This window comes from Falco punctatus (assembly GCF_963210335.1).
Source record: "Falco punctatus genome assembly, chromosome: 3".
Taxonomy (NCBI): domain Eukaryota; kingdom Metazoa; phylum Chordata; class Aves; order Falconiformes; family Falconidae; genus Falco; species Falco punctatus.
The window spans coordinates 20,346,183-20,374,090 of NC_137582.1; the positions used below are offsets into that span (position 1 = coordinate 20,346,183).

At 42.9% G+C, this 27,908-nt stretch overlaps 1 protein-coding gene and 1 long non-coding RNA gene across 4 annotated transcripts in view; one reads left to right on the forward strand and one right to left on the reverse strand.

The window, feature by feature from the left end:
- LOC308060937 overlaps positions 1–27,908 on the forward strand; it is a 62,565-nt gene that overhangs the window by 10,134 nt on the left and 24,523 nt on the right. The window contains exons 1-2 of one of the 3 annotated variants that reach the window (XR_013926984.1): positions 3,006–3,063; positions 15,258–21,056. The exons of 1 other annotated variant lie outside the window; for it this stretch is intronic. This is a non-coding gene — a long non-coding RNA (uncharacterized lncRNA). Of the gene's footprint in view, positions 1–3,005; positions 3,064–14,356; positions 21,057–27,908 lie in introns of those variants that run through there. One more of the 3 variants, XR_013926985.1, reaches the window with a different exon arrangement.
- COLEC10 (collectin subfamily member 10) lies at positions 7,460–27,502 on the reverse strand. Its single transcript, XM_080380257.1, has 6 exons — positions 25,678–27,502; positions 14,277–14,348; positions 12,738–12,809; positions 10,716–10,769; positions 9,332–9,427; positions 7,460–7,866 (listed from the first exon to the last, which is right to left on the reverse strand). The coding sequence occupies exons 1-6, from the start codon at positions 25,823–25,825 to the stop codon at positions 7,475–7,477; spliced, it is 834 nt and encodes a 277-aa protein (XP_080236383.1). The 5' UTR covers positions 25,826–27,502; the 3' UTR covers positions 7,460–7,474.

A 27,908-nucleotide genomic window follows, 5' to 3' on the forward strand; every position in this document is an offset into this window, starting at 1 on the left:
ATAGGAACTAGCTAATACCCTTCTCCATGCACAGAGAAAATTACCTGTCTGCAGTGACCAAAAGGGGATGAATATAGGGACTGATGATAGCATATGCATTTTGACAGCTCTAAGTTATGAATCAGATCCTTGTGTGTTGGGAGGAACCAAAGCCTGAATCCTCAGAAGCTAAGTATGTAGTTAGAACAACTGAATAGGATAAGCAAGGATACCTGTCTTTATTCCATAACCTTCCCTCCTCTGCTTCCCAGTTTCATGGCTACTTGGATAGTTTTGATGTAAAGTTATTCTTCGATTATTATTATTATTATTACTACTACTACTACTATTATCATTATCATCTTATTTTCTCTTTTATGAGTGTCTTTTAGTGGCATGGCATGGCATGGCATGGCATGCACAGTCACTACCATTTGTCACACACTGTCCTGACCAAGGAGAAAACAGTGCAGTGCAGTCATAGCATTCCTTGCTTAAACTTTAGTGGGTCCCCTGTATGTGCCTATGTTGGAAAACATTCACACATGAGAAACTAGGGATGTAAAAATTGTGCCTTTCATAAGGAAAGACTTCTAATTGTCCTTGGTTTTGTCAAAAATGTATTTCTACTTCCTTGGGTCCTGAGAAAGTTCTCTGTCTTACTTATGTGAACTTGCAGGAAGCTCTGGGATTCCTGAGTTATGGAATTGAGATTTCTTTTTTCATCTACTGACAACCTTTCAGATTTCCTCTGACAAGCTTTAAAGTATTTTCAAGACCTAGAAACTGGCTCACAGTGGGAAATAAATTCCTCAGTTCACATGCTAAGCATCCGCCAACTCTGTATTCACATTTTTGTGCACAGTTTTACTTAATCTCTTACTAACTGACTGCTCTTCATTGTTGTGCCTTCCACCCTCCGCATGGTAGAGTGCCCCACGTGCTCAGGGAATGTTGTGAGGCAACTGATATAAAGACTCCTATTGTATGAAGTTGGGAAAATTAGCATCTCTTGCTAGACAATTCACTGCTGAGAGGTTAACAAGATAGCAAAGGCTTGAAACATGTAGTAAGGGGGGGAAAAGAACCGGGGATTCATGGCTGAAATCTGTTTCCAAAAGGACATTACTTCTATTTGTTGTACTCTTAAGGCTTGAACTATGTCTGCAATAAGGAGACCAAAGTAATAATTGGCATCTGGTTACTTTTGAAAAGTTATTTCTGTTTTGTAAAACACATACGCAAAGACAAATGCAGCAAAAGGGAAGACCATAGTTAAATTGCATCATACGAGGAGGTCATGGCTCTGCAGATGCTCCCATGCTGTACTGCATCACACCAATGAGGATACCTACAGCCCCTCTGCTGCCCCAGCATCTGTAGATCTTCACTTGATTAGGCACAGGACTTCCACGGGATTTAAGCATAGGTATAGCACTGAGGATGTTAAGGGTCTTGGGGATTCAGAACTCAGAAATGCACTTGATCACACGCGCTTTCCGGCCAGTGAGAGTTTTGTGTACTTAGTGACTATGCTTCGGTAGGCAGCTACTGCTGTCTGCAAAACAGGGCCATGCAAGTTCCTGGTCCCACCCACCTCATGAAAATCGAGTGAAACTTTTCCTCCCGGTGTTGAAACATTGCATGCAGAAACCTTTCCAGGGCAGGCGGGTGGGGCCCTGGGGCTGCAGTCAGGCGCGCTGCACCCGGCAGGTAGGCAGAGAATGCTTTTACAATTTGCTGTTCTCTCTTACTACCCAAGCATAAAAGCAACCCAGATTAAGCTACTGCTTTGATCTTGCTCATTCTTTCTTACACGTGTTGAATAGGTTACATGCAACTTCAATAAATAAGAGAGGGGGGAAAAGGAAATGGCAATTCATGTGTTTTGTACCCGTTCAAACGGATTAGAGCAAGACAATCTAGAGCAGTGCTTTCCAAATAACCATAAATTAATCCCTCTCTCTATGGCACATTTACTATTTTTATCATCAAACAGTGTCAAATTGCATCTCTTAATAGCCATTTCAGCCAGTTGAACTACAGCTGCAATGTGCCATTTCAGATTTATGTGAAACTAAATAGACATGCCTGTGCCTGTGTATTCTTATAGCTGTGGTCAAGAATGTGGCATTCCATTGCTCTAGGTGCTGAACTATGCATTTTTTCAAAGTGATTGAACAGACCAAAGGCAGTGAAAGAAGTGTATCTGCTTAATGCCCATGTGAAATTGTTTGAAATGCTTGAGGAAAATATATTCTTAATGGGATATATTGATTATGTGATTGTTTTTATTAGGATTAGTTTTTAAAACATTAGATTTACCACAGGTGTCTGTGTCTTATGCATGTTCTAGACCTGGGGAGAGCAAGATGGTAATGCTTGCACTGTGGCAATCTTCAGAATATAGAAGATCATAAAATCCTGGCTGTCCAGGAGGCAGGAAGCATGCTGAAGTGTTCCTGCTATGATGTAGCAAGGTCTTAGGCAGCTGTCTTGCGTTCACTGTACATCTACAGCCAGGTGTATCGGCAGAGTGGCATGGCTAAACAGGGAGCTTGGTGGAGCTCCGATGCAAAAAGGCAGCATAAAGGAGATGGAAGCAGGGATGGACTACAGTGAAATAATTTCAAAACATTGCCTGAGTTTGTAGGGGTAGCTGCAGGAGATCCAAAGCCTAAATGCACTTGAGCCTTGCACGGGAAGTGCAACAAGAAGAGCTTCCACTGCTGTGTTAGTATAAAAAGGCTGAGCAAGGAAAACATGGAATCATTGCTGAACGGAGGAGATGACATAGTAACAGCAGACACAGATAAAGCTGAGGTATTCTAAGGTTTCTTTGCCATCTTTACCAACAAGCTATCCTATTCCTGTGTGCTTCGGGGAAGGGTTCAAAGAGAACTACCAGCAGCATGTGAATGTTTAGTCACAGATTACTTGAGAGAGTTTGACCAGAAAATTCCATGGGACTAAACAGACCACATCCAAGGTGTCAAGAAAACTGGTCTGATGTCTCTGCAGGCCCACTCGATCACATTGGAAAGGTTATGGAGATCATGGAATGTTCCTAAAGGCTGGAAACAGGTAAATGTTACACCCTTTTTCAAAAAGGCCAGAGGCAATCTAAGGAACTAAAACTGATCAGCATTGTGTTAGCGCGCATGGAGCTTAGAGGAGTGAGTCCTCTTGGAGCATGTTTCTGGGCATATGAAGAAGGTGATTGGGAACAATCAGCATGGATCTACTAAGGGTAAATCATGTCTGACAGCCTGATTGTGTTTATGAAAGAATGACTGGATTTGTGGATGAGGGAAGAGCAGTAGATGTCATTTACCTCAAATTTAGCAAGGCTTTTGCCACTGTCTCCAACAACATTCTTGCATCCAAGTTAGGATGGGTGAAAATTGGTTGACAGTTGGGCTCAGAGAATGGTTAATGAGTTTTCCTCTGTGTAGAGAACAAGTAGAGTGCTACAGGGGTCCAGATCCTGGGGCTGTCCTTTGTAACATTTTTACCAATTACATCGAGGAATTGATGAAGTCCACTTTCCTCCAGTTTACAGATGACACCAAATTGGAGGGAGGAGCGGATATGCTGTAGGCAGGGCTGCCACACAGAGGGACCTAGGCAAGCTGGAGGAATGGGCCAACAGGAACCTTATGAAATTCAACAAGGTTGAATGCAAAGTTTCTCTCATCCAGGAATGCTGAATCCTTGCACCAGTACATGCTGGGGTTGACTGGCTTTACTGAGGAGGTTCTGGAGAGTCCTGTCAGACAGCACACTGCCCATGCGTCAGGAGTGTGCCCTGGCAGCAAAGGCAGCCAACAGCATCCTCACTGCATTAGTGGGAGCACAGCCAGGAGCTTGAGGAAAGGGATTGTGCTCCTGCTCAGCACTTGTTAGACTACATCTAGACACCATGTACTTTTGAGCCCCCCTCCCCGCCCAGTACAGAAAAGGTGTTGAAACTTTGGAGCCGTGTTCAGCTAAGGGCCTCTGAGATGGGTGGAGTTGGAGCCATGTGAGAAGGAGCTAAAGGACTGGATTTGTTCAGCCTGGAGAGGAGGTGGCTTTAGGTGGACCTGATAGCTGCCTGCCAGGACCTATGAGGGAGTCTTCAAGAAGAGAAAGCCAGGTTCTTCACAGTGGTAATTGCTGGGAGGACAAGAAACAGCAGGCATAAATTAAAACATGAAAGGTTCAGCCTGTGAATAATGGAAAGAAAAACGTGGGGAAAAATAATATTGGGATTGGGTAAAATGATTTAGGTGTCAAGCTCTAACAGACCATAAATCCTGAATAGTCAGACACCATTTCCTGTGCTCCTGGCTCCATCCACTTCATGTAGAAACCTAAGGTACTTTACCCACCACACTGAATTTCCATTGGCTAGCAGCAAAACCTGTGATATAGTCCACATTCTTAATTATAACAAGCATTTTTTTTTTTTTCTGCAAAACACAGCTATAATATTTGAGTTAGCGCAGGCTCAAGCCTGCGTCCGCATGGCGCAGTGCGGGGCTGTATGGACCTACCTGCCAGGTCTCCTGTGTGGGGCAGCCTTTTTTTGTTTGGCTTGGCCTATGAGTTAGGCTTCTCGGCAAAAGTTATTAACTGGGACCCAGTGCTGCAGGAACGGGTTGCACAAGCAGCTGACCACACTTCAGCCTGCCTAGCTTGAACATCTGTGCTGTGCTCCTCTGCCCTGCTGTCCCCCTTCTGTAGTTAGCAAAGGAACAGCCACGCCAGGTCTACTTGCTTCAACTGGTATAGCCTTGCCCAATGTTATGTGAATACGTAGTAGGTATGGGGGTTAGTTTTATTGAATTTTTTTCTATTTTAAAAAGGACAAAGCTGGTGTGGTAGGAGAGGAGGAGGACGGAGGAACTGGGCAGTTCTGGCCTTTCTATTGCAGAAACCCAGCACAAGTTCCTTGCTTGCTTCCCTCAGCCATACAGCCAGAGGCTGCCACAGTCACTCTTTCCCATACATGGAGGATACTCCAGGATTACTTATAACACACAGTCTCCTAAAAGTATCAGAGTTTCAGTTTAGACAGGTATTCCCTTATTTTGTACATGAAGGAGAGAACCTGATCCAATCTCAGGCAGAGCTTGATCTCCTGCAGCAATGTATTGCTCCTCTTTCTCCTTCTCTCAGCTCTGGATTCCTCCTAAAGAACAGGAAAATGGCCTGTTCGTGATGACTATAGCATTAAAGACATCTCTGGATTTTCTTAGCCAGTGGTCTCAGCATGGCCAGAAGGTTTCCCAAGTTTGAACCCCCAGTCTGGCAAGCATGTTTTGGTGACTTTTTGGGTTAGAAGTAAAGATGAGGTGTGGAGAATGTATCAGTGTGATTGTGCCTACCCACAGGGAAGTTACTATGCCACTTCTGCATGACTAGTAAGGACTTGACCTGCTGTGAGTGAGGCTAGCAGCCCTGGGCTTGAACTTCTAAAAGGCATTACTTTTGCTCAAGAAACCTTGCCTTGAATTAGTCATTAATTCTTTATCATAACCCATTAATGATTCTAAAACCAAAGTGTTTAGCTTAATTGAGTTTATTACTATAGATCCTAAAAAGTGTAACTCTGCTTAGTTTTAGGGAATATCAATTCCCAGGAAGGGAACAATTCAGGATGAGTTATTTGTGCTAAGTGAACCTGTTTGCCCAAATACTCTCATAGCATAGCAGGGGAGCAATGAAAAGAAATGTGGTCCCACCCCTTCATTCACAGGTCTGAACAGTTTCCAGGAAGGAGTGTAACTACACAGGTAATCTGCTGGTAGCAACAGGTGGTTTTCTGGAGGAACAAATGGCAGAGAAACTGGATTACAAGAGTGGTTCTGAGTCACAAGAGTCTCCTGGGGTGCTCCTGCACTGGTCATTGCTCAGAGATTAGCTTGGAGTCAAACTAACAACCAGCTAAATGGTTTGGAGGATTTTCTTGTTGAGGGTGAGGCTGAGGAAGCATGACGGGTGTGTAGTTCCCTTTGCAGTGTTGTACACAGCAGTAGAAGGGAGGCTTGGAGCTGACCCTCTGCATTACGAGCTGATGGCATGGCCACCTCTCCGTATACCCAGACGAAGACTATGTGCAACTGGTGCTCAGAGTGATCTGCAGGCTAAATCGCTGCACTGTGCCTAGTGTCTAGCATTCTCCTTAGCCTCCAGATATCATTCCTTCATTTTTAGTGTCATGTAGGAAACAAAATCTATAGACCTTCATTGCAGGGGCCCTGGGGTTTCCCTTGACTGTGTAACCCTCTGCTGTGAGGAAAGGTGAACCATGACTAAGAACAGGCTCGCTTCTGAAGGCAAAATGGTTGCTGTGTTTGAAGAAAGAGCCTCTTCGGTATTATCAAAGATAGGAAAATATGATCCATTATGGGCATACTGACATGGAGATATGAGTAGCCAGGCACTGACAGCAACGCCTTCACACTTACTGCTCATCATTTGTGGAGAGTCCCACTAAAGTGCATGACTAAGTTGCTCTCCCACACCTTTGCAACATAGGAAGAAGCTATAGAATAGCCTTTATCCCCCTAAATATCCCCCAGATTCAGGTGTGGTTGAACTGGCTACTGAGTTAGGGGGATAACATGTTCCTAGAATCACTTGTTAAACCGGCAATGCACGTTGGTATAGCTGATACTATGTGTGCCTGTTTACAGCCTACAGCAGTGGTGTTGCTTCCTTTGCACCGTTCTCTTCGGGCTAGAGTTTTCTACATTTTTCACAGATTTTGGGGGCCATCGGAGACTAGAACTGTTCCATCTCTTCTCGGGTTGCCTACAAGTTGTGCAGGCTTGCTAAGTTAATTCCTCACACCTCAGATCAGCCTGATGGATGACAGTTGGAAGCAGAGATAAGCAAGTCCTCCCCTGCGTGTCAGGCAACATAAATGCACAGTCAAATTAAGGAGAGTATAAAAAATTCTAATAAAAATTTGCATGGGCAATTCAACCAGACGACCTCCAGAGACTCCTTCCAACTTAAATTACTACATGATTCTAGCAAAAGAAGGATATTTTTAAGAGAAACTGCAAATCTGTTCTCCCAGTTCTGAAGTCACCAAGGAAATACTGGGACTTCTGTGCAGGTCAGAGATGAGTAGAGATCACACTCTTCCCATCTGTGAATTTTGCAAAGCACATCAGTAACTTAATACACCAGTGGTTACTATTTCTGGCATTAATGAAATCATATTCACCTCTGCATGCTCTAAATTTGTCCCTAAATTACACATAGAAATGCTCACCTTAAATTCCACATAGAAATTAAAAATTCCCAACCAGCTGGATGCCCTCTGCAGACCTGTGCTGACTTTATGGTCACTGTCATCTTGACAGTAGTTACTCTTGCTTAACCCAGTGAAGTGAAGGCTGGATTGAGCCCTGTCCCTGGTTGTCTGCTCTCCCTACAGTGGATGAATGAGGAGGGTTATTGTATGTACAGCAGGTGCCATGCATATTCTGCGGCATTTTTATTTCCTCTTCTTGAGGAATTCACAGACGAAGTAGATGGTGACTTGGCACTCAGAGTCATTCCACTCTCCTGTGCTGAGCATTTCCACACAGTCCTCGCGGCCAGCTGGGTCGTGAGGCTCCCCTTCCTTCCAGTTACTGTAGTTCTGCAGCGGGCTGTTGTCTGCGTACACAAACTGTCCTTCTTTTTCCATGTCGTTCAGCCCAATGAAGGCTCGGAAGAGGCCACTGTTGGAAATGTAGTCAGCGATCAGGGCATTGGTTGCCTCATCTTTAGGCATGGCCAGTGTTCCTCCTCTGTCCCTGCAGTGGATCAAGGCTTCTCTGTAATTCTTCTCTTCTTTCACGATGTAATAGAATTTTTCGTCTGTCTCCCTGATACCTGCTATAACTTTAAAGGGGAAAAAAATTGCTTAACGGCATGTCAACGGTTATTGAAAGTGCTTCTGTTCCAATATAACAATGAGATGATTTCTACATTTGAACTAATTAAAGAGAGAGAGGAAAAGTATTCCCACCATCGAATTTGTGATGAACGATGAGGACATGATCAGGAACTGATGATAGGAATGGGACCGAAAGGCACCTTGCACACGTTCGGACAAGAACTATTCAGTCTTGATTGACGTGTGTCTACTGTGACACTTAAATTTTACTTCATGGATATCTAGTACTAATCAAATCAAGGCATGCTGAATGGTCAAATAGCAATGTCTAACTCTGGATCACCTACATTGCATGGTTTTGAATACAAATTGTGAAAGAGTGCCCTGGGATAGAAATGCAGGATAAAGATCGTTTTTCAGGCCTTTTTCATATAGAGGAAAGTTAATGTGACTGCTAAAATAAGACATTTTAAATACAGCTCTGATATTCAGAGCAGCTATAGCCATTAAGTGGCATTGATTAGGAAGAAAACTGTGGCTGCTCAGCAGGTTTAAAAGGCAAACTTCTGAACCAGTGTATATCCCAGCGAATCAAGCAGCGCCCAGGAGCAGCCTGGACAGCTGGAAGTTGATTGTCCCTGCTGATGGATTGCTGATGGTCCTGAGCAGAGCTTTGGCCTGGAGCGATTAACACTCTCCCAAACAATTCAGGAGTTACCTCAGGAATAGTTTAGGAGTTAGTAAAGGGACACTCCTGGTGCTACGGCATTCGGTTTTGTAAGATTTGTAACACAGATGCGGGCTGTTCTGTGCTGGTTGCCCACAGTGCCAGAGAACGGTCTCAAACACATTTTATTTACTGATGCAGACCTAGTCTTAGAAGCAGGGGTGAAGCCTTCTCAAAATCTCTGCTATGCCAGGAAATACACTTCCTTCCTTTCAAGTGGGGGCAGTTTACATGGTCTGCCTGACAGTGCTGCCTGCAAATGTGGCTTTTTATAACCCACATCTTTGCGTGTCAGTCCCTTGTTACAGCAAAATGATGCTTGCACTGAGGGGAGCACTAGGAGTACTGTGTCTGCAGCCTTCCTGTGCAGCAGAAACATCAAGAGGTTACTCTTGCTTTTCCTGCCTGTCTGGAGCAGATTGGCACAAACCTCTCTGTTTCACTGCCTGAGTGGCTGTTGAGCCTGAGAAGGCTGATGGTGCAGAGGCAGTTAGTGAGCCGTGCCTTGTGCTTTTCATGATTCTTTCTGTTGTGCTGTTGGTAATTTCTGTATTGGTTTTGCTTTTAGTCATCTGCTGCTGATATCCTTACAGGTATAATAATAATTCAGAGTGCCTCACACAGTGGGACCCTCTCTTTGGGTCACCTGTGGATGTGGCCATAAAGCAGCAATGGTAGAAGAATAGCAATGATAAAAGTTATAGGAACCAAATAAATCACATCAAATATATAAGGATCCTTACCGTTCTTCACAAACTTGATGGACGTGTTAAGGCGAGCAACATTGATATTCAGTTGTCCAACAACTCTGCGGTATCTTCCACAGTCACAGACCGTGCCTGGTGCAATACAAAGGATAGAGGATTTATCTGTTTAGAAGCATTTGTGCTTGTGCTTGGAGAGTCATCTGTAGCTCACTTCCAAACCTTCTGAAGACCTCCACTCCATTTGCGGAGAGCCAGTCTCACCCTGCCCTGCTGGCCATACTTCTGTTCATTTAACCCCCTTAATATTTTGGCTCTGTACACTCCCTTGCTAACTGGCTTAAGAATCCCTGCTTTTAAAAACATGGATAGAAGTGTTAGCTATCTTCTTTCCACCCATATCAGTGTGGGATTTGCACATCCTCTGACCCTTTCATCATTATCGATTCCATCTAGCTGCAGAGGTGTGACTTGTCATGGTGATCACTACAGTGTTACATCTGAATGCCAAAGGGCTACCTTTGTATCTGTAAACAGCACAGGTTCCCTGGCCTTCTAATAGAAACAACAGCATCCATGAAATGGGGAACTGGTGCTTTCTCAGTGAAGGAGTTTTGTGAGTATGCATAGAGGTGGGATTGGCAAAACTTTGGTAGAAAGACTATGTTAGTGAATTGCTGCACTCAGCTGTGGTACAGCAGTAACAGTCAATACCAATTCAAATAATCAATAACTTTCAAGTACTGAAGTCTCAGTTATATATTTGTTGGTAAACTGAAATTTGGCTTGGTATAGGGGTTTTTTGTTCCTCTGTTATCCTCAGGAAGAAAATAAGTTGTGGATGATTTCCCATTAAGAACCAAATGGGCATTGCATATGAAATCTCTTAAAAATGAACACAGCTGTATTTTCAAGGTGGGAAAACATTCAAGGTTATTAGGACTGAGAAGAACTTTCTGGATCATCAGGTCCAAATTCTCGTCCTGTAAGAAAATGCATTGCATTCCTTTGACAATAGATTATGCTTTATCTAAAATCACTTACTTTTTCGTCCCCATGCTCCTATTAGGAAACTCATAAAGGACTTCATGCCTTTGGTATTCAGACACTTTCTTCTAGTTTCTAGTGTAAATGTACTGCTGGCCTGTGTATGTGTTAGTTTTTATGATATTAAACATTGCTATTAGTTTAGGTGACTCTTCTCCATATTTTGTGCATGTTGCCATATTCATAGGCGTCAGTCATGTCCCTACCCAAGCCTTCATTTTGCTGAACAAAACTTTTCCGGTCTCTTCCTGTTCATTTCATCTATTCTTAAATATTTCCATTGGCCTCAAAATCTGCTGAAACTCAAGACAAGCCAATCCTGAAATCAAAGACCCAGCAGACTTGAGCATTCTGCAGAGAAAGATACATAGCATACCTGCTCTTCCCTTTTTTCCAGAAACCCCCGATAAGCCTTTGGCTCCTTTGTCACCTGAATAAAGAGGAAAATATATTCTCAGATCTCAGACAGTGCACATGTCAGGGGAGCTTATTTGAAAAACCTGTTTAATAATATATTAACGGTGTGCTTCCCTGATGTACTGTACTGGTAGATGTGCCAAGTCAAACAAACCATGATTAATTCTGGTGTACGGAAATAAGGAGAACCCTTTAATAGCTAACTCGCTGATAACACAGGCATCTTGCGTGCTGCTGGTTCCTGGTACCACTTACTTTAAATATAAACTGCAAAATGATCCAGAGAGGCCGAAAGCACTCAAGAAATCTGAAAGGTGAGACCTGGGTTCTCTCATTGCCTTGCAGGACAGAGCCCTTCCCCGCGTTCAGTAGCTCCTTGATGGGCTGAGGCAACACATGAGGGTGATGTGCACTAAGCCACTGAATTCATGTGTGCAACAGATTGTGCGTGTGGGCAGCAGTTAGCACCTGCACAAAATAAGGTCAGTAAGGAGCAGCATTTAATTTCAGATATAGTTCATGGAAATGCGATTTATTTTCATCCAAATGCTTTCTTCTGTAAATCGTAAAAATGGTAGAAATACTGCTCCAAGCTGTGCTACTAGATAGGTGGAGGTGACTAGCTTTTTAAAAAATCTCAGCTGTAATTTGGGTCAGGAACAGCTGGACTTTTTCTGAAATTCATGTCAGCTGTTCTTTTATGAATTAAAACCTTCAGAGGTCAAAAATACTAATGATTGCTCTGCCTTGTTGATGGCTATTTTTTGATGTGCTTTTTCCTTTATATGGTTGTGGGTTTTAAAAGACATTTTAATTGGCATTGCTTGACACTGCACACTTACAAGCTGAAATTTCAGGGCTGCTTCATTAAGAACTTAAATTTTAATGGTAGGTTTAAGCAGTGACTTAGTGACTTTTGCTTCTGCAGAAAAAAAAGAAAGAAAATGAGGAAAACTAGGAGACAATAAAGTATACGTTCAGGTTGAAAGAGAGCTTGATTTGAAGGCTCAGGGCATTGGTTTACTTACAGGTAAAGATAACAAATTTGTGGGATTCTTAAATTCTAGTCTCCTTTGGAGACTGAAGACATCTTAGGAGATAGCTATCTGTGTTTTCATTTGTCTAGGTGCTTCTGAAAATTAGTCCCTCAGGCCAAATTCTTTTGTTCTTCTCTGACACGGAGGCTGGCTAAAGGCCATCAAAGGTTTATTAAAAACATTGGCTTGAGAAGCTCCCCAGATTGTTCCACCTGCTCACCCTCATACCTGTATTGATGTGCTGGTTAGAGACCACAGAGTTCCCCTGGGGATGGTGGAGTCCCTGCTCAGCTTTCAAGACAGGTCTCCTTCTGGCAAAAGTAGTATTTCTTCTTAAGCAACTCTTTAGGAATACTGGTAAGGAATGCCTGAGCTTCTTCTCAGACAACTGGAGCATAATTTCATTAAATTATTGTCCAGGTAGTCTTGGGGTCTACCTTGATTTTCAAGTAGTTGTCATCCCTGGTTATGTTGAATGCTTTCTTATAACTCCTAAAATCCTTTCCTTACTGAGCTGTCCTGTGCTTTACTTGCTCACATGTCACACAGCAGGGCAGGAGACAAGGTGCAGCATCCTAAGCAGCAGCAGAATATTGACTTAGGCCTTCAGCATCCAAAGCAGAGACTTGAATTGGGCTTGCCCTTTTAGATCATTCAGAGGATTTACTCCACAAGGGTGAGATTTCTTCCTTCCTCTTTTACCATTAAAGAGGATTGACTTCTTAACTCATAAAGCAAATTATTTTAGCCAAGTAAGTCGGATATATTGCATGTGGGAAATAAAACAAGAATATCTCAGCTCTCGTCACCAATCTTTAGGCATAACTGTATTTGGAGAGCACTGGTCACAGCCGTTATTTGGTATTACTCCATACCTGGAACTCTCACAAAATACATATTTACTTTGAGGGAAAAAACAAGAAAATTCCCAGACCAGAGCTTACCCTTTCCACCAATTGGACCAATTTTTCCAAGCATTCCCTGGTCACCAACATCCCCCACAGGTCCTTTGTTTCCTAAGAGAAGAAATAAAGAGGAAAAGAGTATGGATGCTTTCTGTCATTTCTTTCCCAAGGCACTATTTAGGTCTCTACTGCTGCTATTTTTCCTGAGCGTGGCCAGTCTGCATGTGTGGCAAAGTTGAAATGAGTGGAGCCCCGAGGGCATTTGGAGGACAGCGCAGGTCTCTGCTACTGTAGGATACAACAGTAGGACATTGCAAGGCACCTTCATAACTGAGCTGCCTGTTCAAATGCCCCAAACCGTCATGTTTTCTTACAGAAAATGCAAACTAAAACTGTTAGTGAGTATTCAAATACTGATTTTCCTTCACAGCCAAACCAGGCCAACAGCAGGTTTTATTTGGGTGGTTTTTTCTCCACCCCAGACAAAAGCCTTTCCTTTTTGACTTGAGGTAAAGTCCTCACAGCTTTGCTGAAAATCATTCTCAAAGCAGGACTGCAAATAGGGAGCTACTTGTTTTGCTGTATGTGCTTTCCCAGTCCTCAGAGCACCAAAGTTTAAGTTCTAAAATAGTTGGCTAATGATGACAGCCCAATTTAGGGAATCTTAGTTTCCGCACTGAATTTAAAATCATAAATGGTTGGTTACCCCATTTCCTTGTATCTTACCTGATCTTCTTTTTAAGGTAAGAAGCAAAATCATAGGAATGGATTTAAAAATGGATATTTTTTTAATTATTATAACAATAATAACAGGGCGATTTTAAAGTTTCTATAAAAGTATAAAAAACTTTTCTGATTAGCCTGAAACCACTATCAGGGAAGAAAGACCATGGATATGCATTATCATTAAATTCTAATGATAAATCAAGCTTTTGAATTACAGTATGGAAACAAGGCTGACACCATCACATCTAGTGCTTCCGAATGCTCTGCCCAGCTCACACTATGGACAGGGGATAGGTTTAATAGAGCTGAGTCCCAAGACATCTACAACTCCTTGTTCTCAGCTTAGATGCTGTTTGATCAGAGAAACCTTGTGTCAGAGTATATGCCTCTGTTTGCTTTTCTGCAAAACAAGGACAACTGAGACTGAATTTTATTGAGCATCCTGATCTATTACTAGGAAATAACCCTCAAAATTCAGCTTCAACTAAAGGATCATTTCAGTAAGAGAACAGTAATCTTTCTGATTATACATATGATTTGGGTAATGATTATACATACGATCTGGGCATTCTGGGTCACACTCATGACAGCCACTTGAGAGAGCAGCAGTGCATGTACTGGTTTATTACATGACTCTTTGAATTTATTGCCATATATAGCTGTATTACCATATCAGTAGGAATTGCACCAAGCTCTCCAAGTATTGTTATGTTTACTGATTAATGTTTGACAAGATTGTGAAATCCACTGGTGCAACAGGAATGAAAAGCATTAAACTGATCCTGTGCACCAGTACAGTCGTGTATAAAGGCATTCATATACTAGCAGCCGCCAACAAATGCTTATAAATACCTTTTGGTCCTTTTGGTCCAACCTTGCCTTGTTTACCCACTTCTCCTCTATCTCCTTTTTCACCTTCATCACCTTCCAAAAAAAAAAAAAGAATAAAGCATCATGGTATGTTTCTCTCAGTGCAGTAAGTGCAACTATCCATCCTCAAAGTAAAGTTAACATTTTTTTTTCCCTAATAATTTCTTTGTATTTCACGTTGAAGGCACAGTAGCCATAGGATAAATTTCCAGAGAAGTGCTGATGAATCTGACTGTCATTAGGGAAAGCTAAAAACTTTCCTTTTGGAGTGGCTATTCCAATATGAGAATTGTACAACACGAATTTCTAGTCCCACCTTTTAAGACATATTAGCTATAAAGCAGATAAATAAGCCAGTCTTTCTCTGTTGGAAAACCTGTTCGCACAAAGACAAACTGCCAGGGGAACCAATAGGAATTTATTAATTGTTTCTAGTAACTCTCTTCGTGGTGACTCTGTGTTCAAGGTATGCAGATGCTTTTGGAATGCAGGAATGTAAATATGTTGAAATAGTTCTTAACATAGGCCTTAGTATGACAGAAGTCTTGCCTTTAGTTTTTGACAAGTGACATTTATATGTTGATATAACCAGCGTGTTTTGCAATTACTCCAATGCTTTATTTTGAAAATGAGATACAGAGTATCTGTAAGAGGTAAAATCATTGCATTTATTACAGTAGTACAGAGATTTCTCCAGATGAGATCAAGACCCTATATCACAGGTTCCTGTACAGCACTATATAGTTACTGTTGTAAGAGACAGTCTTGCTGAACAACTTACAGTCCAAAGGAGCAAGACAGCAATTAGTAGGAAAGAAATGTTATCTCCTTCCTTTGGTAGCATGCAATTTTGCTTCACATTATTGCAGGAAATTGGAGGCATAACTGGAGTTGATTTTCTTACCTTGTACTTCTTCATTTTTAGTCAAATCCCAAGAACATCTTTCAGCATTTTTTTTCCAGACAAATACTGAGGGTGGGGGACAACCACCTTTGCACCCCTCTGCACCAAGTGACCATCATTGAATACAAGCAGCCTTCCACGGGCTCTCTGTCCCCTGTTCCCTCTCCCCCCATTCCCTGCCCTTGCCTGCAATAAACCTTGCAGTGCGGTGGGAAGCAGTGCCACGGTCACTTGGCCAAGCCAGGTTCTCACGTGTGAGTGGCAGCCAGTTGTGTCTGTGCCTGCAGCCCGGAAGGGGAGAAAAGGCTGCATGCAGTTCAGCGTATCGGAGGCCCAAGGGAGGGAAGACTGCCTGGATGTCAGCAAAAGAGAAGTGAGGCCTGAACGTTATGTGACGAGACCAATAACCTGTCTCCCTGAGGATGGTGCCTCCAGCCTGGGCAGAAGGTGTTCAGGGAACTGGGTGTGCTGAAGGTGACTATGACCCATGCAGTGGTTTAAGGGCCTGAAGGGCTTGCCTGAGCCAAGCATTGCATCCAGATCACTCATGAACAGCCACTAGTGATTCTTCCCTGCACAGATGAGTCTTGTGCCTTTTAAACCCATTTATATTTTTGGCCCCTTTAATAAATATCCTGTGGCAAAGAGGTCAATGATTTAATTATGTGCTGGTGAAGAAAATAGCTTCCCATGGTTGCTTGAAGACTGATAGTTTTGTTGAGTCTCATTCTTATTTTCAGAAAAATACTGCCCACTGATTCCTGATGTACCTTCTCCTACTGCTGTAGCCACAGGGCTGTAGCGTATTGTGGGCTGTTCTGTGGGGTGATGACAGATGAGAAGTGATGTGTATCAATTGCGGGCTCTTCTGTGGGGTGATGACAGATGAGAAGTGATGTGTATGAATTGCAGCATATAAAATGAAGTATTAGCTGTTCGGCTCCTTTCCATGTCAGTTACATGGACTGGGCTGAGTCTGTGCCTGTACCCTGAAAAAAACTTCAGTGTTGGGACTCTGTGGTGGAAGGCAGGTTAGTCAGGATGCCCTCTCGGCGGAGTGGCCAGTGTTGCAAACTGAGGAAAATAAAGGGCTGAACTGTTGGGGGAGGAGGCATTTGCTAGAGGGACGGACCGGGAGGAAGCATGACACGGTGTGTAGGCTGGCTCCATCAGGCACCCTGTTTGTTTTTAACACCGTCTGCTACAGGACAAAGTAGGAAGAGAAAAGGCTATAAGCAGTCAGCAATACAAATTTTAAACATCTCTATTTTCACTGGTTCTTAAAATACTGGAAAAATCACTATATATTTCCAAATGCCAACCTCCTTAGATATGCAGCTGAAGCTGCAGGGCTGAGCCTGGAGCTGGTGGAAGGATGCCTGCTTGTACTGGGTTCTTGTCTACAGATCATCAAACAGCAGAGCCAGGGAACGTGCAGTTTAATTTTGCTGTTGACCTTAGTGCTAACAACATTTACAACTGGTAAACCAAGAAATTGTCCTTTCCAAACCCATCTATGAAACCCTTGAGAAAAGTGCAAAAGTAATTTCTCAGTAGTTCAGAAATTCAGAAAAGATTCCCAGAGTCTGACAAAGGGCTTGAGAAATGAAATTCCAGCAGAAGGTTAAGAGCTGATCTGATCACTGTCTGCAGACCTGTACAGGGCGGAAATTTGTAATAACAGAAAGGAAGAAGGGTGTGATTCAAAGGCTGGAAAAGCTGGGTGAGTCCTGACTAAGAAATGCAACACGGGGATATTTAACAATTGGACTGCACTCTCTGGCAGGGGAGGGGGACATAGGAGGCTTTTCATGTCCAACCTTGTCTCATGCAATAAATTCCTTTGTGTAAGATACGCTGTAACTCTGTGCCTGGTGTAGAAACGCTGAGGGAGTTTCTCTGGCCTGTGTCACACAGGAGAGCAAACCAGATTCCTACTGACCTTCCAAACCAGGGCTTGTAACCCTGGCAGTCCTCGTCACCTCTCAGACCAGCTGGTTCCATTCTTTGTGGCTTGCAGACTGCTCTGTTGGGTTAAAGGCTCTAGAGAAACTGTTTGCTGCAGAAGGAAAACCTCTGTGTGGGAAAGATGCTTTTTTTGTTTGTTTGGTTTTTTTTTTTTTTGGTTTTTTTTTGCAAGAAGCATTGCTTAGGCAGTTAATCTTAGAAATAGATCCCAGGAAAGAAAGTCAATATGCAAGTGGAGAAGCTGTGATTACTTGCCAAAGATGTTTTCTTCCAATCTCACTTTCAACATTTTGAGCCACTGAAGTGGCTTTTTTCTGAGACTTTAGAACAAGCTTTTCACACACGGGGCTGCTGGAGATGAAGGTGGGTTGCCCTGTATAGGCCATCAGACTGAGCACCGACAGGTGAGAGGGGTAAAAGGTGTGGGAAAGTTTGTTCTGGACGTGTTGAGAGATTAGGGAGTGTCTCAACTTTTATAGCTAAAAAGCTATATAGCTTTTATGTCATGTAGTCCCAGTTTTTACTCAAGCCCTCTAAAAGCCTAAGGGAGAGGGAAGTAAGACCTACCACCTGTTTCATCTTGGCTACACTCTGCCGTAGGTTCTTTACATAGGAAAATGGGAAGAATGATAATTTGTGTGTCTGTAAGGGAGGGAAATCCTGCCCTTCTCCCCATACGGCACCTGAGAATGGGTAGGCCATTACAAAGCAAGGGTAGAAGTACAGTATTAATTAGTGGTGCCATCTCATTGTTAATTTAAGACTGGATGAAGCCCAGTGCTTGCTAATACAGTGTTAGAATTATAAATGCGTTGTGACCTCCTTTAGGTGTTGCTTACAGTGCTCTCAGATTTGGGCAGGACACGTGAACCCTTGGGTTATGCTCCCCCCGTGTGGTCTCGCTATGATTTGCAACCAGGTAGGAGGGCTTGTGAGGGGGTGGTCGGCTTTGTTTTGGGCAGGGGTTGAGCTGGCTTCATTTCTAATTTGGAAGTATCCCTCCCTTTCCTGTGCGACTTCACGTGGACAGGTAATCCCACTGTATTAGGCACTTTTTTTGTACTGTACCAGAAAAAAAAAATCTAAATCCTGTCAGTACTCTGTAATGTGTTTTTGAATTTTGTAGTACTGTGCTTTGTGCAACGTGAGATTTCTTACAGAAAAACCCCCTTCTGATCCCTGACTTCATATGCTTGTAGTCTATACCTAGGTGTTAACCTCTCCTTTGTGCTGCTTCACACTTGAGGCAGTGTCAGGTTAAGTTTTAACCTAATTAGCAGATTGTCACCTTAAAACTGTGGTTGCAAGGATGTCAGAGAATGCACTGCAGTGGCATTTGAAGCATGGGTGAAGCACTTGGACCCAGTAGCTGAAGCAAGACCATTTCTCAACCTTATTAGTATTCCCTCAAGCTGATTCACTTCTGTGTTACAGATTTAAAATACCAGACTATTAAAATGAACACATGGAACAATAAATTATTAAACTTCTCCAGCTTAGGACTGTGCAAGAAAGAAAGAAAGAAGAAGCCATAAGCAGTAAATGACTTTTGCAGCCATTAGAAAATTCTAATTGTAATTGAGAGGGAACTCCACTCCTTCCTTCTCCTATAAACAAGCTCAGGAAAATGCTGAAGGTCTAATAATCAGCAGGATTTTTAGGCAGTTGAAAGGGGTTCTGCCTTTTTAGGAGTTTCACTAAATAACACAGTTTTGAGAGGTTGCATTTGGTAAGGATATAATTAGTAAGAATTTACTGACCTTCAAGTGACTTAGCTTTCCCTGATGAATCTTTTGTAGGCAATTTATCCGGTTTGTATTCACCAGTTAAGGAAGTTTTCAGGTTAAATTGTTCACATATATTTAGTGACTCTCCAAGTCTTGTGTTCAAGGGCTGACCCTGGTTCTTGGAGAAGCAGGGTGTAATCCCTGGGGATTATGTAGTCCACATTTATCTATAGAGACAGCCCTGCATCAGAGTGAGAGCATGTCTGCAGGTAGCCTAAAGGCTAAAGCTGGGAGAAGACTTCTAGCTGGGTTTATGCATGTGTTTCTTCACTCGGAGGTCTGCTGAGAGACTCCCCAGGGTCCACACAGGGTTTTATTGAGGCGCTTCATCAGGTGTGCTGGCAAGTCATGGCCTCATGTCAGCTCCAGTTCCTGTCCCCTGACCAAAAATACTACAGAAATCTTAATGCTCTCTCAGCCTCTCTTTTGCAGGTATACCTTCCTCCACCCTCTAGGGCATACCCAGCTTTCAAATAATAGAAACATCACTTATGCTGGGCATATTCAGAATTGAAAAAAGCCACCACCAGCCAAAAAGTCCTTGAGAAGCCCTGGGGGCATGACTTACTTGCTGTGAGAGGGGGGAAGGATGCTGAATTTTGATCAGTATGCACATGGATGCTTTGCACTGCTTGCCTTGGATGCATTTAGCATTCCTAGGCTTAGCCAATGTCCCACCACAAAGGCTTTGTATGGAATCTGTTATGCAGTTTTACCTTCTTGATCTTGCAGGGGACAGTCCTACTGAGCTCCATGTTCCATGCTCATAGTTCCACCTGAACTGGCGTGGGGACCCTCCCCACCTCTACAGACAGCATGTGAAGAGTGTAGGTGACTTCTGCCTGTCCTGGGTGTTAAACTAAAGGGATAAGGAGATGTGCATCATTCTGAAGCCTTGAGAACCCTCCAGGAGCAACCGAATCCCTTGCCCTCCTGGAAGACAGCTGGAGAATTAGCTCTGTAGCCTACAGACACTGAGTGACCCTGAGCACGGGGAACCTTTGCAGCATTTGCGCATGCAGTCTCTGTTGAGAGGTTTTGTCACCAGAGGGAGTCACGGACTCCAAGAAATAAGCAAATACAGCCCAGTTTGTCTTTCCAGTGTACAAGCGCGTCACAGCTACATCAATGGAAAGCCTTACGATTCCCTCTAATTTCACTTTCAGTGTCTTTGAGATCCTTAGGAAATTTCCTGTGGCAGTGGGGATTCTTGCTTTCAAGCTATACGTGGCTAGGGAGGACAGCATTTCTTGACATTTTCTGCCTCTCTGACATGATGTCCTCTTCCCTGTCCTTCCCCCCTTCAGCCCTCAGCACTGGCCCGCATGCCTCCTTCCCCTCTGCCTGATGTTGAGCACTCTTCTGACTCTCTGTTGAAGGAATTCAGCTCACTAAACAGAGGAATATATCAATAAAGCAAATACACATTTTTAGTGAGTGAGCTAATCGGCTCAGGGAAAAGTCTGATGAGTAAACAGCTGAGGCAGCACAAGGTGAAGGTAGAAAAGTGTGGTCAGAGTGAGGGAAGAAGATGCTGGGCCTCCCTTTTTAGCAGAAGTGTTGATGACGTGTGTACATCTGTACACCTGACAGATGAATACAGCTGTAGTGTGCAACTGCAACTAGTCACTGTCCCAGGTGTCCTGCAGGAATATGCAGGGCTCCCACAGATTGCACCGTTCTTGGAATGTCTGTCTTCACCCGGCTCCAAATTAGACAACAGGAACCCTTCCCTGATGAAATAGAAAGGGTCTTCAAAAATAAATGGATTCCCTGCTCACTTTTCTGCTTTCCACTTACAAACATCCATTGACTTCGGTAGAAACACCCTCTTCTCCTGTCGCATTGTGTGAGCCAGACCCAAGCCTTCACTAGGCTCACTGAAGCTCTGCTGACTTGTACTGTTCGAAAGTGTGGGCCTTTGTGCATGACTGGGACATACGTTATCTTTTTAATAACACAGAAATAGTTTAAATTATTCCCGAGTCTCCTTTTACTTGATCTGCCTGATTTAATTTTCCCAGCCTGTTCCCCTGCCATTCTGACATGATCTCAGAGACCTGTGGAATACAGTGGCTTCAGTGAGGAATCAGACTGACACTGGTAAGAAGTACTGACCCAGTATCTTTGAATTTGTGTATTTAAGTCCCCACATACATGCTTTGTAGTCCAGGCTGATAAACTTCAGAAACTTAATGTTTGCTAAAATGAAGAAGTCTAAAAGCCATGAAAAATAGAATTTTATGTTGAAATTAAAGGGCTCTTCAGATCAAACATGAGGCGCTAAGAGGGAAGTTTAGTTATAGGTTTGAACAGCTTATAGGATGTGGTAAGGCATTTTATATTTTCAGAAGGAAATGCGGGTAACAGCATATCTGGTTTCTGAGAGAGTTTGAGATTTTCCAGGAGTGGAATTGCGTAAGCACAATTAAAGCTGAGAGATGGACAGCTATACTGGAGACCACAGTAAATGCTATTTTGAGGCACCAGCCAATGTCACAGAGTTTATAAGCATCATTTGTCAGAAATAATAATAAGGAAACGTTTTACATCTAAATTGCTATGGGAAACTCCCGTCATTCTTCAGATTTCATCTCATTCCAGTTTCTCAACCTGGATCTGATTCAAGACCTTTGAAGTTCCTGTGTCTGGATTTCAAAGGAAATGAGCTGAGACCTGTGACAGCAAGATCTAGAGCCAGGCTTCTTAAGCACTGAGCTTCCATGAATCCACATGAAATCAGCTTCTGCAGAGCCAGCCCCCACCACAGTCATCTTTTCATCCTGCTCATGCTTTTAACGGGAGTTTATGAGTCAAAGTTTTGTGCCCTCTGCGTATTTCTGCCCTCATGTTGTTGCTTATTGATTTATGCAGAGCAGGTCAGACCCATCTCATCTATGTCAACAGCTCACTTAAAGCTTCCTTTGCAGGTTAGACAAAACGGAGCTTGCAGTCTCCAGGCAAGAGCAGGCTAGAAGAAAGGACAGAGCCAGAACACCAGTCGAAGGCAAATCCCAGGGGAGCAGCACCTGGTGTTCCTGCCACTGCCAGGACACGGACCAACAACTTGTGCTTTTGCTCTCACTGCATTATCTGCTGCCTCCCCACAGTCCCAGGTCCTCTCTCTGCAGCAGCAACAGACCAGCCTGCTTCCAGGCTTGGAAGGGTAGAAAGTAAGTGGTAGGGACATGACTAATGCTGCTATGCCAAGCACTTGGCTGCTCTGAGAAATTAATTGGGTATTTTTATGCTTGATCTGGTTCTCTTCGGGTCCAAGAAGTCAGTGGGGTACAGAACTTGGCCCTTATTGCCTTAATTACTCAGCTGTGGATCAGTATTACCTAACGTAAGTTTTTAGAGGTCCTGTGCCATAGCAGTCCAGCTAAGACCAAGCTGTCCCTAAACATCTCAGATCAAACACAAAGAGTCACTACTTATGAATACTGAAAATCTGTTTTGGTCCAAAACATGTGTGTTTTTTTAATTTTAAATTTTTTGTTTCCTAGGGTATTTCAATAAGGGTCCTATAAAATTCCTCACACATTTCAATTTTTAACTTCTATTGAAGCCAGACTACTGTGTACCTCAAAAGCTTTTTCAGGAAGGTAGAACAAGACAGCTATTGCACTAGGGCTGTATTCATTAACATAATCCCCACTTTCTGAGAAGAAACCTGAACATCACCTAGAAAAGGAAGCTCAGAAAGGAGTGCCAGCTTTTGCTTTTCTCTTGTTCTATTTTTTCCCTTTTTCTGGAGTGCCCGTTTAGAAAATTTACTTGCATAATTCTTTACAAACAGACTTCAGCTTTCATTTGCTTGCACCAGTGATAGAAAAACAGCAGGTAGATGCAGGGGATTGCAAGGCACCTGGCTAGCATCATGCAGAACCACCAGAGGTCAGACTCCAACTCCTATTCATATCTAATGCCGAGCAGTTTAATTCACACTGACTTCTATCATTGCAACAGACAGTGCAAAAGGCTAACAGGACCATTACTGCATTCCTTCTGTTCCTTGGAGACTACATCTTTCCAGAGTATTTTCTATCTCTTTGTGTTATACAGAAAGGCCTCTGGTTTTGCCTCATGCTTTTTTGGCAATTGATGGGACTGTCACAACCGATTTGAAGACTTTCCTGATAGGCAGCCTGGAATTACCCTTTCTTTTCATCCCATCACTCATATCATACTTCTCTTGTGACATCTCAGGTGTGAGCATAACAAAGAGTATATTTTTGAAGGAGAAAAGAATTTGGCTTGCACAAATTAACTTGGACAAATTACCTGTGGCTTGCACAAGTTCTCCGCAACAATAATGACCCTTTCTGAACAGGTGAGTTTCAGGGGCAGCATGCAGAGAGTTGAGTGTTTGCTTCTGTAGCAACTGTGAATGCCTACATAATGGAGAAATGCGACCTCCAGCAGTGCAAGAAACAGTGCAGTTTATAAATTCTGAGCCTCTCCAGACAACCTCATTTCTCTCTCAGCTTTCTCCTCTCCATTGCACTGTGTGATGGAAACAGCAGCATGGCTGCCATACAGCACCAGGAACCATCCCACTGGTAGCCCACGGATTAGATCTAGCTTACAGGACAACTCGTGCCTTGCACTGGGATAGGTGAGGTGTAGGAAGTCTTACAGCTATTGAATACCTTTTAATTCCTTGCACTTCTAGTTCCTTTGGCCCATTAGACACTTCCATGTTCATATGAAAGGAGGAAGTTGCCACAACAGGAATCTGTTACCTATGGTGCTAAGAAGCTGGCCAACATACTGTGCAAGCTCAGCACCTCTGTCTTGTGGGAGCACCACTGTGCTCTACCACAGCTGAAGATGCTGAGTGGATGGAGATGAGGGATAGAAACTTGTGCAGATCAAAAGCCATTTTGGGGAGAATGGTGAACAAAGGGCCACAACAGATGTAGCACAGAAAATAAAACTACAGTAACAAAAGTCAGAGGCTTGTCCATTATTGATATTAAAGTTTGAGCAGCAGAATATTGCCTGTGGCTGTGGTGTGATTGTAAACTGGGGACCATGTGTTCTGAGTCCACAGACATAAGATAGATAGAGGAAAACTGGCAGCAGAGCAGACTTTCTTCTGCCATATTAGGTCAACATGCCTCATCCTTGAAAGCAAGGGATGCCTGGGGAGTAACAGGGTAGTTAACTCAGCCTGCTCAAGTCTTTAATTGCCCAGCTGACTGGCATTCAAAACAACTGTCCTGGATGAACTCAGCTGGTAGGAACTGAAATTAGTCTATAGAAATGTATCACCATAGACTGCAAAATGTATTTGATGACCTGCAATGGATGTGAGCCAGTAATTTGGAGGTGATTTTCTTGATACTCCTTTTACCAATTGTGGACCTTGAGCATGGTAATCTAATTTTAAAGTAGTAGTGAGGACCGTGCCAATATACTGTTTGGCTCCTCTCGTGTGCTGGTGTCAGCCAGGAGGCAGCAGGACTGACTGGTAATGACTAAATCCTGACTTTCTCAGGATCACACTTGCAAAGAACCATAATACTTAACCTTTAAATGCTCCCTCTACAAGCTAGACCACAGAAACCAGCTGGAGTCTCAGCTAGTCTCGTGTTGTCACCAGACCACCTCATTAGCCTTGTGACTTGTTAAACACAATTCTGTCAAACTTTGTTCTCCAGCCTGCCATTATTCAGATACTAACTAAACAAACTCCCACTAGCTCCCTTGGGGATCATTACATCTCTCTGCATTTATGCTGTGGCAGCAAAAGTTTAAGCTTGGATTGTAATCATAAAGGAATTAACTTGCTGATTAAAAATGGTCCTTTAAGCAACATGCATTTGAATAATCCATCATAAAAACAAATGAATCTGTAGCAGTGCTTTTGACTTGGTAATCTTTTTTCTGCTTAAAATTTAAATCAGTTGCATTTTTTTCTCTCAGTCTGTAGCCTATAGAAAAATTACAATAAATTACTAAAAAGAAAGCAATAGTTCAAACTGCAATAGCCATGGTGTGGAATATGCATTTTAGGTCCGTCACCGCAAGATAGGTTTGTGCATCAAGGACCTAATTTTTGGCCAAGATACCCTCCAGGCAGTTCCATTAACGTTAGTTGTGTTACACAAAAAGTAAGTTAATGCAGAAAATTTGGTTTCAGATATTTGCAAATTGTTTTGAAGATAAAAGACCTGCACATGCCAGAGCTGATCTAGTTCTTGCTGAAATCTGTAGCGAAGGTCCCGTTTAATTCAACAACAGCTGCTGGATCAGGTCTGATGAATGCAGCAGAGCTGTGTTTACAAGTAAACATTTGGAAATAATGACAGTTCAGTCATTTTAAATATAGCATATCTCTCCCTACCTGTAGGTGCAAAGTGAACCGTTCACAGTTCACAATAGGTGCCTATTTTTAGACAAAGTCGCTCAATTTGTGGCTGCTAGCTGTACTGTTTGTGTGATGAATACAAGAAGAGATTTATGTGCCTGGAGAAAGATGCAAAAGGACATGTCTAACATATATGAGAGTATAGTTGCTGAAACTAAAGAAAAGCAAATTTAAGTCTTGCTTCATCACTTTCTCCCATCACAGTTCCACTTTTCTAGATGTTTGTACAGTCTGCAATAATTCACATCTTTCATCCCCAGCCCATGCCGCAAGCCCTCCATGTCTCTATTTTTAAAAATCAGCCTTTATCGGTACTGGTCTCAGCATTAGCAACCTGATACTCCTCACCTTTTGGTCCAGGTAAAATTGTGTGTGTCGAGCAGACATCTGTTGTAGGTCGATTGTCAACATCAAACCCCAAAATCTGAACTTGGAAGATAAAAAGCACTAGTAGGATCCCGTATTTCCTTAGCTGTTGTTCTTTCTTGCTGCTCATCCTTGCAGCTTCTCAGGAAATGCCTTTCGTTGTTACAGTCTTAACAAATGCAGCTGACTCAAAAATAAATGCTCCACTAACTGAAACAGTGCAAAGATTGGGAGCTACATGCAAGAACAGCTAAATAAAGTGAAGAAAGGAGTTTGACGATGCTGTAGTTATTTCTGTCCTGCACATTATCCAGGGTATTTATTTAACACTGACAGCTGTTTATTCCAATTTATCTTTTATCTGTGAGATGTTTAGCTGCTTTTGGCATGGAAAATTTCTTCAATATATGGGAATATCTCTTTTGTAATATTTTTTTTCTCCTTTCTGCACTGGCTCTTCATGCCCAGATTTTCGCTTACTCAAGAGACAAAAGACTTCAGTATTGCATCCAAGTGAGTACTTATTAGTTATAGGATACTTGTGTTTGGTTGTGTGCTGGAAGAGTAATGCAGACTCCATATAACATGTAGAGAGGCTTTTCCACAAAAACTTTCCTCCAAGGAGACTGTTAGTGACAACAGACAAACTGCCAGGCTGCTGTGGGTGGAAGTCACTGATGTTATTTCACTCCTTTTGGGTGCCATGTATGCATTGTCCCCAGAGTAGCAAATGAAAAGTTGATGTTATCAATGGGTGTTCAAGCCAGAAACCCACAAGTGATGGTTTTATGCTGACAGATTGCTCCACAATGATTGCTCCAAGCCCGGATTATGTTGGTAGACACGGTACAGACTTCAGGATTGAAGTCACAGAGCAGGATGAGCTTGACTGACTGCAGTACCTCCTCTCATATCACCTTTCCCCCGTGTTGGGAGAGGCCATGTAGCTGGACAGTGGCGTAGCATAGGTCCCAGAAGAATGTCATCCTTGGGTTGTCCAGGAAGCTGCTGGTGGTTCAGATCCGCTTGAGGTAGCTGTCAGGTTTTCAGTTGGGTGCTGAAACCAGGTGTAGGAGGCCTCTTGGACAGAGGAACAGGTAGCATGCAAAACTGCTACATACCCTCTTGGAAGGAGCTGTGACAGCTATCCATCCATGTGAAATCCCTTCCCAGAAAAAAGTCTAGCATTCTCTTAGGGAGGGCACAGTAACAAAGGACAGCAGACCATTTGAGGTAGCCTGGCAGAAAAGAAAGGGGAGATAACTTTTTGTAATCTTTTCAGGAATGTCATTAACTTCTGGTTTCTCACACAATGAAGGAGACAGCTACTTGAAAAGCTGAACTATGCTTTTGAACTGGCTAGCATGTGAGAGCACATTTGCTTTCCATTCTAGGCAAAAAAATGTATTTCCTATGATCATAGCTTTTGAGATGCTTTCTTCATTATTTAAGATAGTATTAGTTCCTGGCCGTACAACGTTTCATCCTTTTGGCAGACAGAATAAGTAGCAACACTGATGTAAAAGCAAATACCTTTTCTTAAAGGCTGAAGGAAGGCTTTGATTTCAAGCTTTCATCTGGGATGAAATGTTGGCCAAAGTCCCAAGAGGGGTCAAGACACTCCTCTCCCTTTTTCTTTCTAGCCTGGTCACAGACTGTCCCACTTTTCAAAACACTTTTCTTTTTTGTTAAACTGTATACAGTACTTTTCAGAAATAAATAGCAGTCTTTGTCCTAAAGAATGTCATCTAACTAACACCCTCAAATGTGGCCTTGATAACGGATACACCACAGCTAGAGGCGGGGGAAAGAGAAAGCCAGGATTATAGATGGATAGAGTCGTACCAGCAATAAACTCTGTGATTTGCGTTGGGCACTGTGCCTCTGACTTGTACACTGTAAATCTGTTTTATTTATCTTTTTTTTCCCTTCACTTTCCATTTTGTGAGCAGAAGGTCAATGTAAGAGCAAGAATAGAGAGCGTAGGAGTGGGAAGCTAGTGTACTTAGCTTTGGAGGAGGCTTTTTGGGAAATGTTGCCAAACTGACGTGAATGATGCTAGCTGTTCCACAGTACTGAGAGACTTACAGTGACTTCTTTGTTATTTATCAGGGATAAAGAGGGGTAAGTGTAAGTGAGGGAGGAAACCATTTGTTTAACCACTTCAGTCACTGACCAGGACTAAGCAGGGAACATTTTTCTGATGCTACTAT